General features: G+C 34.7%; 1 protein-coding gene across 1 annotated transcript; it reads left to right on the top strand.

Annotated features, from left to right (window-relative positions):
- The first annotated feature begins 3,108 nt into the window (after positions 1–3,108).
- On the top strand, positions 3,109–8,634 carry LOC104238114 (uncharacterized). Its single transcript, XM_009792397.2, has 3 exons — positions 3,109–3,173; positions 7,275–7,935; positions 8,227–8,634. Exons 2-3 carry the CDS (start codon positions 7,341–7,343, stop codon positions 8,367–8,369), a joined length of 738 nt encoding a protein of 245 aa, XP_009790699.1. The 5' UTR covers positions 3,109–3,173; positions 7,275–7,340; the 3' UTR covers positions 8,370–8,634.
- The last annotated feature ends 200 nt before the right edge of the window (positions 8,635–8,834 follow it).

Below are 8,834 nucleotides of genomic sequence, written 5' to 3'. Positions count from 1 at the left end.
AAGTCTTCCTCATAATAGATGGAGCACGAACAATAAAATTCAAATAAATAATTTATAATAAAAAATGATGGCAGAAGAAGAAGAATGATTAGACTATTTTTAGGTGGCTAGCTAGTGATAGTAGTGATTAATGAATAAGAAGATGATTATTTCTTGATTAAAATTAGATAACAATGGTTGCTTATCACTAGGCTATTTATAGGTAAAAATGATTGACTTTATATATATATATATATATATTTCAAATCTTTTGAAATACTAATTTTATTTTGCCATTGTGAGTAGTGCCGGACGTATCGAATATAGACAGGTAAAAAATAAATTAGACAAAAAATAGATAAACTCGAGCCTGTCCTTTGATACGTAACAAATTGACCGAATAACAAATATTATGAATACCCATATTTTTTATCTATACTTTCATCTAAAAAAAGATTAAAGCAAAATTTAACAAGGGTATCAGACGGTAAAACATATAAAATAACTTATCTGATGAGCAACTTGGTTCTCATTAATTAACCTATTTATTTTGGAGGTGGTTGAGTCAATTTCCTATGGCTAATCTTAAACTAAATTAACTCACAATTAGCTTCAGCATAGGAATTTGACTCAAAATTTGACCTACATTCCATCGTTAATTAGGATGAACACGTATTTTTTAAAGTTTAGAATAAATAATATTTTCTTTCTCGAAATTAATAGCAAGTACTATGTAACATAGCCGATCAGGACATCAACTTATAATTCTTTTTTAAGATAAATATTTTATATTCAAAATCATATACAAATATTAAATTTTCATACATATTTTCAAACTGAATAAAAATAGTCAATGAAAAAAATTATTTAGCCTTTTGAAACAAATAAAAGTGTTAAGTATTCATCTGAGACGTGATACGATTTCTACTTTTGAAATGAAAATTTTTCAACAATGCAAATAAAAATGACATTAGGTAGCCATTTTGAGCACTTTTATATAAAATATATTCAATTTTAAATATTATATAAAGTTTAACCAGTTTTGACAAATATCTGCTCAACTTCCTTAAATACTTAAAACTGTAGAATTTTGTAAATTTAAGTTGTTCTTTAAATAAAGATCCTAAAAAAAGGTTATTTGTGCATTTCGTAAAAATTGCACGGGGCACCCTATTTGGTCGCCCCCATTTAACTTATACCTATTTTTTAAAAAAGTTTTAACTTGTACCCATTTTTTAAACAACTTCAGCTCTCTCTCTCCTCCTCCTCCTCAAAGTTATATCCGCCCTCAATCTGATAGTTCCATTAGAAGAAATTCAAAGCTTTTCAGCCTTTTTCTTATCTTCTCTTGCAGCAAGGCTTTATGACCTAATGGGTAAAAGTAAATTGCTCTAAACTCCTGTTGGCTCTTTTTTTTCTGTTACTGTAAGTGTAAAATCGTATCTTCACCCAGAAAAAGATATCGAAACCAAAAAAAGAAGAAGGAAAAAACAGATTACATATGTAGGTTTCTAAAAGTTTACATCAAGTTCTCCCTCAAACCAAGAAAATCAAGGGGAAAATGAGAAATATTTGATAAAAGAGTATACTGAAAAAGAAAAAGACATAAATAAGAGACAAACCTTCCAACAAGCTGAAAAGATATATGGAGTATTCATAATGTAGTAGGCTGAAGTTTAACTCTAGGAAGGGTAAAGTTCGCCAGTTACAAAAAAAAACTTCAGCTGTATAGCTCAAGTTCCCCAGTTACAAAACAAAAACTTCAGCTCTAGAGCTGAAGCTTACAAACAAAAACTTCGCCAGTTACAAACAAAAACTTCAGCTCTAGAGCTGAAGTTCGACAGTTACAAAACAAAAACTTCAGCTCTAGAGCTGAAGCTTACAAACAAAAACTTCGCCAGTTACAAACAAAAACTTCAGCTGTAGAGCTGAAGCTTACAAAACAAAAACTTCAGCTCTAGAGCTGAACTTCAGACCCAGCTACTAGAATGTTGAAGTTTTGCGTGATTGTCTTTGCTACATCAGCCCCGTATGCTGAAGTTATGCGAAAAAATGGGTACGCTTGCAATTTTTTTTGCAAAGCGGGCACAAGTTAAAACGTGACACAAAAAGAGGGTATAGATGCAAATACCCTGTGCATTTCTACCGTGCATTCAAATTAATTGCATCAATCAATATTCAACACAATACAAGATAACTACTCTTTCCGGTCCACTTTAATTAATATTTTGGTATTTTTTTGTTGTCCACAATATTTGATTTCTTTAGATATCAAGAAAGAATTAACTTCTTTTTTTCAAAGCTGCCTCTAGAATAAAGAGCCTAGCAATATTTGTTATATTTCCAACGAACAAATTAAAGTTAATATGATCAATTTCATTGTTAATTAATGCTAAAAAGATGAATTATTTAATATGTGTGAAAATGTAAAAATAGCACGGGCTAGCCAGTTTTCGGACTGGTAATCAAAAAATAGCCAGCATTTGTAAATGCATTAAAAAATAGCCCGTTTGTAAAGGCATTGAAAAATAGCCACTATTTTGCTGCAACACGGAAAGTTCCAGTATAATATACTCGAGATTGGTGTACCTGTATATGAGCTTCCAGCATATTATGCTGGAACTCCAGCACATGGAAAGTTCCAGCTTAATATACTGGAAACTGGAGCACCTCTGTATGAACTTCCAACATATTATGCTGGACCAATATATTATGCTGGAACTCCGGTATATTATGCTGGAAGTTCACATGTAAAAAATTCAAACTCCAGTGTATAATGCTAGAATATTTTTTGGATTTTGAACAATATTTTCGTTCAGATTTATCTTTATATGAAAAGTGACAAAATTTCGATTACTTTTGAAACTGTGACTATTTTTCAATTAACTCTTGTAAATCAGGCTATTTTTGAATTAACCCTGTGAAAATAGCCTAAAAATTAATTAAAAAAGGTAGTGTAATATAAAAATAAAAAACTAGTGGGACCCACCACACGTGTTAAGCAGCTAGAACCTTCGAAATTCCATCTCAGCGTCACATTTTCCCACAGCCAAACAAATAATTAGAAGCAGACCAACAATAATCTCCAACCAAACACAGACTCCTTAAAGAAATCCTCTCTCTCCCCCCCCCCCCCACACACACCAGATGAACCCATTTTTTGTGCTGAACTGCTAATCAATGAAGGTTCTCAGGTACTTTGTCCTCTCAACTGGACTGATTCTTGTTTTCTTTAGTTTAACATTCTTTTTTTTGGTTATTAAACTGTATTAGCTTTATGGTTAGAGTGCAAAGTCTTGTCTTTTTATAATATTCAACTTATATGTTTCTATTGTGATTCTGTTATTGAATTTGTATTCTCTTTTAGCATGTTGGTTTCACTGGTTCTTGATTTATGGTGAGGCGGTGGGTAGTAGGAGAGGAGAAGAAGAAGAAGAGAAATGGAAAAAGAAACTTGTTTTTGTGGTCAATTTTGGGTAATGGAAATCCCCACTAGTGGGATTTCACTGAGTCGTTGTTGTTGTTGGGTAATGGACATAAAAGAATATAGAGACCCATATTTTGGGTAATGGAAATATGAGCCGGCATCTTTCGGAAACAACCTATTTACATTCATAAGGCAGGGTAAGGTCTGCGTACGCTCCACTCTGCCCATACCCCACTTTATGGGATTACAATGGGGTTTTTTATTGTTGTTGTTGGAAATAAAAGAATATAGAGACCCATATTTATAAGAGCTTAAGTTCTATGCACTATGCACTGATAGTGTATGAAAAATTTACACAATTAGGTCACTTATTAGGTAATATCAGATAAATTTCTTGATAAGTATTAATTTGATAATATGGTAAAAATGGCTACTAACCTGCTATCATAGATTAAAATTCAGTGATATTGTAAAAATATCTTTACCCTGTCAGTGCATATAATTTAAATCCAAAAAATTAATTGTACTTGTCCCGTAATGAAAAATCTTTAAGCTAATCATATGAAAATCTGGAGAAAATAAGACAGAGACCCTTCAAGAATATTTATATTTCGTCTATGACTCTATGTAGTGTGTTCTGTTCCTCTTTCACTGTCCTAGAGAATGAGATATTTTTATTAGTACTTGGCATCTTTTTTATTTTTGTTTAGCATCTAGTATCTGAAACCAACTAATATCGGGGTAAGGTGCTCCCTGTCAAATGGGGGATGAATTCATTCCTATATTCGAATTCGAACTTCTGGTTAAGAGAGGGGGAACCACCCTTTTGTTAGGTGGTTATTTCGAATTTATAACCACATCTGCAACTGTGCAGGATCACCCCCAACTTGATAGCTATGCATATCTTGACTATTGTATGAACTTGCTAGTTGTCTGCTCCGGGATCTTTAACTGACATGAATCATATTTTGTTTTAATCAGTACTCACATGAATCATACATTATATAGTACTACTAATTGAAATCCATGTAACATATGGAATATGAAAGATACTTAGACATTTATGTTAGGGGAAGGGTTAAAATTTTTGTCATATTATTTTTTTACACAACCAACATCCGTCTACTTGAATTTCTCAAAGTATAGCCAGTTTCAAGCATGGATAAAAGAGGAGGGCTGTAGTAGATCGGCGGCCAGCTTAAAAATAGTATAACTATGATGAATTCTTTGAATGGTGAACTCTGGACGTGCCTATCAAGGCAGTTGTGTGTAATGTTGTCGAGGATTCATATTGGGATTTAAGACTAGTTGATTCGTTGATCTGTTTACATAACGAAAAGTAAGTTCCCCTTTTTCCCTTAGATAACCAAGAAGTGTGCTTCTAGCCTTGTAACTTGGTGGCTAATAGGTTCACCCCTCTACCATTCTTCACTTAAATATCAGACTTGGTTCATTCGACCTCAAGGTGGCTATGCCTATAACATCTACCACCTTGCTGTTGAAACAATGCAGTGGGGTCTAACCAAAAGTAAGTTCATTAGAAGTTTAAAGTCTCCCAATGGATAAGACCTCATTTTTTCTGCAATAACTGAATATTTCTCAAAGTCATTGAAAACGTATCTGTGGAATGGTGATAGTAAGGATCGGACCAAGTTAGGTATAATCAAACGCATTCATCTTGCATCCAGATGAAGGGACGTAATTCCCCACTTTGAAGCATCAATTTCACAATGCAAAAGCGAGTAGTTGAGTCTTTTCATCAAGCATTCTCTGCCTTTTCGTTAAATGTAAATAGTGAGAAATGTTGAAGAGAAGCCCGTGTAAGACCTGGAATTCCTTGACGGATTTTGTCTGTCTGAATAGCAGTTGATACAATCTTAGTAAGATCTGAAAATATGCACGTTTGGAGCTTCTCCATGTTATTGAATGAGGCATACCCTTAACAAAATTTATGCATATCTTTTGGAAAATCTTCAACCGGTAGTTTTCTGATCTTGTAAGGGCCTCATATAAAAAAAATCATGTAGACGCCTATTGTCCACCAAAAGTTTGATGGAACATTAATTTGTGGCTACGTTCAAGCTTTAACTTGATGGATTTACTCCTTCATTCGTTGCTATACACCTTGTCACTCATACTATAGGGATGAATCAACATCAAATATAAGATGGAATGACCTAGTGGGTTAGTATTCATCATCCGCTTGTAGCAAGATATATATCCCTTTCTGCGGGAAGATGTGATACAAAACTTGCAAGATCCGTGATCCATGCTCTTGTATATAGAATGCACTTTCATAAAGTATAGCAATTATCTATACGTTACCTAGAAAAGACAAATTAAGCAAAACCTCGATCTTCTGGAAATCTGTAGTCCACTTCAAGAGGTGGTTACACTTCCTTTTTTTTAATAAGGTGAAGCAGTTACACAACTTATGCTGAGCCCCCCTCCCCTTGGCTCCTTTTTGCCCTTTGACTGGTTACCAGCGGCCAACGCATTATGTAGTACCTGGACTCACTTTCAACCTCCCAATTTTGTGCACTCTCTTCTTCTAAAGATATTTAGAGTTTTAGATAGTACCATTGTATCTACAAGAGCCAAGAAGCTATATTTAGAATGCATTTTAGTTTCGGAATTATTGTCGATGGTGAAAATCTAAAGAATATAAAATAATTTTGGTTGAGAAGAAATAGATTTTGAAAATGTAAAGAAAATAAAGGAAAGCATGAAGTAGAGAAACTACTGCTATGCTGGAATTTGGGGATAGGTATGTGGTGCATGGTCCTTGTTTGCTTATTTTGGTGAAATCGGAAGGAAAGGAACATAAGAATGTTTCTAGAATCTTGTATTAACCTAACAACCTTACTTGAACAGAATCTGTTCTATAGACTCTATCCCTGTTTCCTTGAGTTCTACAGAAGCTTATATGAGTATTCACCAATTTATTAACCCTTTATTTGACTAAAATGTTTTGGTGGGTCAAGAATGAAAACCTGCGGAAAACTTTAGTTTTCCTGGTTGTCTGAAGGAGCTTGAAGCTATTGAGCAACTACACTGTGCTTCCTTTTTACAGTCCATGTACAGTGTTGGCATCCCCTTGTTGCATCTTTAGTACAATTTCTTTGCAGTTTTACCCTTAAAAATAAAAAGCAAAAAAAGAAAAAGGAAAGCATGATTTCTAAACAAACTCTTTTATTGAAAAGCACTATGCTCTGAGCAGCTAATCTTTTTATTATGACTGTACAGCTATTGGTAAATGCCTTAGTTTTGCTATTCTTCATATCACTCATCTAAAAGATCATTAATGAAAAATTGTGTATAAGATTAGCTGTGTGTATTTATGAAGAAATGATTCACTTGGATTGCTGAATCCATAATGTTATTATTTGGTCAACTTGAATATAAACAAGTATAGAACTTTTGATGTTTCATCTCCAAATTCTGTGACTCGAGCATGACCCATAAAGGGAGGATTACACTGTATATGTGCTATGTGCAAGTGCTATTATAGTGTGATTTGAGTGCACATATTATTTTGGTAAATTGTTTGTACTGAAATGGACTGTACTAGTAGTTACCTAATGCTTTTGATTTTACGAATTTCCTTAGTCAATGCAACGGCAAAATATCTTCCTTTATACAATAGTAACTTTCGTCTCTCTCCAACCAAAGAGAGAGAAGGAAGAAAGAGGAAAACGAGGTCTCTTTTCCATATGAATGGAACAACCTCCCCTTTTCTATGAATTGGTCGAAAGATACTTTCTTCTAGTTTGTTATTATATCTGGTACTTAGCAACCATGTCCATTGTTTTTGAAAATTGCAACTGGAAATTGTTGCTGCATCTGATGCAACTATGTATGGATATAGGTACTCCGATCGTACAAGTTCTGGTGGCTGAAGTTGTGCATTGGTAGCGTCTTCCACTATCTAGCAATGGATTTTTCGTTTCTCAGTAATTTCATGTCATTGAAACCCCAATCTGCAAAGGATATGGCTTCAACTGTTGTATCTACTAGTACCCTAATGGAAGTACCTAAACAAAAGGCTCAGTTTGATGCTAAGTTTTGGAAATGGACCCTGTTTTCATTTGTTCCTTGGGCCAAAGGATCCGAGGGTAATATTCAGATGCCAACAACTGTCAACAAGAAGTTGAAAAGGCGCAGGCAATCTCGTGAAAGTGTAAACTCTCTAGCTCGGACGTCAACCATACGCTTTAGACCATATGTCTCGAAAGTTCCTTGGCATACAGGTCCAAGAGCTTTCCTTTCACAGTTTTTCCCTCGATATGGTCATTACTGTGGACCAAACTGGTCAAGTGGGAAAGATGGAGGGTCTTTAGTTTGGGATAGAAGACCGATTGATTGGTTGGATTTTTGCTGTTATTGTCATGACATGGGCTATGATACTCATGACCAAGCTGAGCTTCTCAAGGCAGACCTCGCATTCCTTGAGTGTTTGGAGAAGCCTCACATGAGTACGCGAGGGGATCCTCATACAGCTCTGCTTTACAAGACTATGTGCATTTCAGGTGCAAAGAATTTGCTATCGTAGATTTATTCTATATTTTTGAAGGGGATCCTTGGAGCAATGGTAAAGTTGTCTCCATGTGACCTATAGGTCATGGGTTCAAGCCGTGGAATCAGCCACGATACTTGCATCAAGGAGGCTGCCTACAAAACACCCCTTAGGGTGTGGTCCTTCTCCGTACCCTGCGTGAATGTGGGATGATCCATGCACCAGGCTCCCAGATTTATTCTATATTTAAGTTATACTCATGTATCGATGACTGATTTGGTAATGCTGTTTGTGCTAAATGCAGGCCTCAGGAACATATTGATACCTTACAGACAACGCCTCATTAGCTTGCAAGCAAATCAATTATCTTTCGGATTTGGATGGCTCAGCGGTATCATGGAACCTGCAAAATGCTTGAAAGACCGTTTCATATGGTTACAGAAGTAGCCATGTGAATAAATCGCGGGATCCTATATTAGTCATGGAAGCTGAAGCAGCTGCGATCTGAATGTTGAAAGTTGAAGATTGCACTTGCCAAACAAGACAATTTCTGCAAATTCCATTTCATCAATGCCTGGGATAATATAACTGTTGAACTGCATAATGATGTAATTAGTTGTTTCACTATTCCAGTGCTTGTACATTATTCTCAATTTACAGTATATCAAGTGTAAAGTATTTTCTATGTTATTGTTATGGATTTTTTGAGCTAGATTATGGTTAGAAAAGATGTTTGGAACTAGTGTTTATTTAGTATTCATTCTGAACTTTAAATGTAAAAAAGGTACATCTCCAAGTAAAGTGGAAGACTTTAGAATGCCTTCAAATTTAAAAAGAACACATTTGTCACATAATTTTGTTTTTGTTTTTGTTTTTGTACGTATCTTGATCATTCACTCGGTTACCGCTAAC

The sequence above is a fragment of the Nicotiana sylvestris genome, chromosome 9, assembly GCF_000393655.2.
Source record: "Nicotiana sylvestris chromosome 9, ASM39365v2, whole genome shotgun sequence".
Lineage (NCBI taxonomy): Eukaryota > Viridiplantae > Streptophyta > Magnoliopsida > Solanales > Solanaceae > Nicotiana > Nicotiana sylvestris.
The sequence above is the reverse complement of the archived record's forward strand: the minus strand, read 5'-3'. Positions and strand labels throughout refer to the sequence as shown.

What these genes read in the sequence shown, in the direction of transcription:
- LOC104238114 (XM_009792397.2), top strand. Translation starts at nt 7,341, where the DNA reads ATGGATTTTTCGTTTCTCAGTAATTTCATGTCATTGAAACCCCAATCT. An exon ending in CAAGACTATGTGCATTTCAG is followed by an intron (nt 7,936 to 8,226) that starts GTGCAAAGAATT and finishes TGCTAAATGCAG; the next exon opens with GCCTCAGGAACATATTGATA.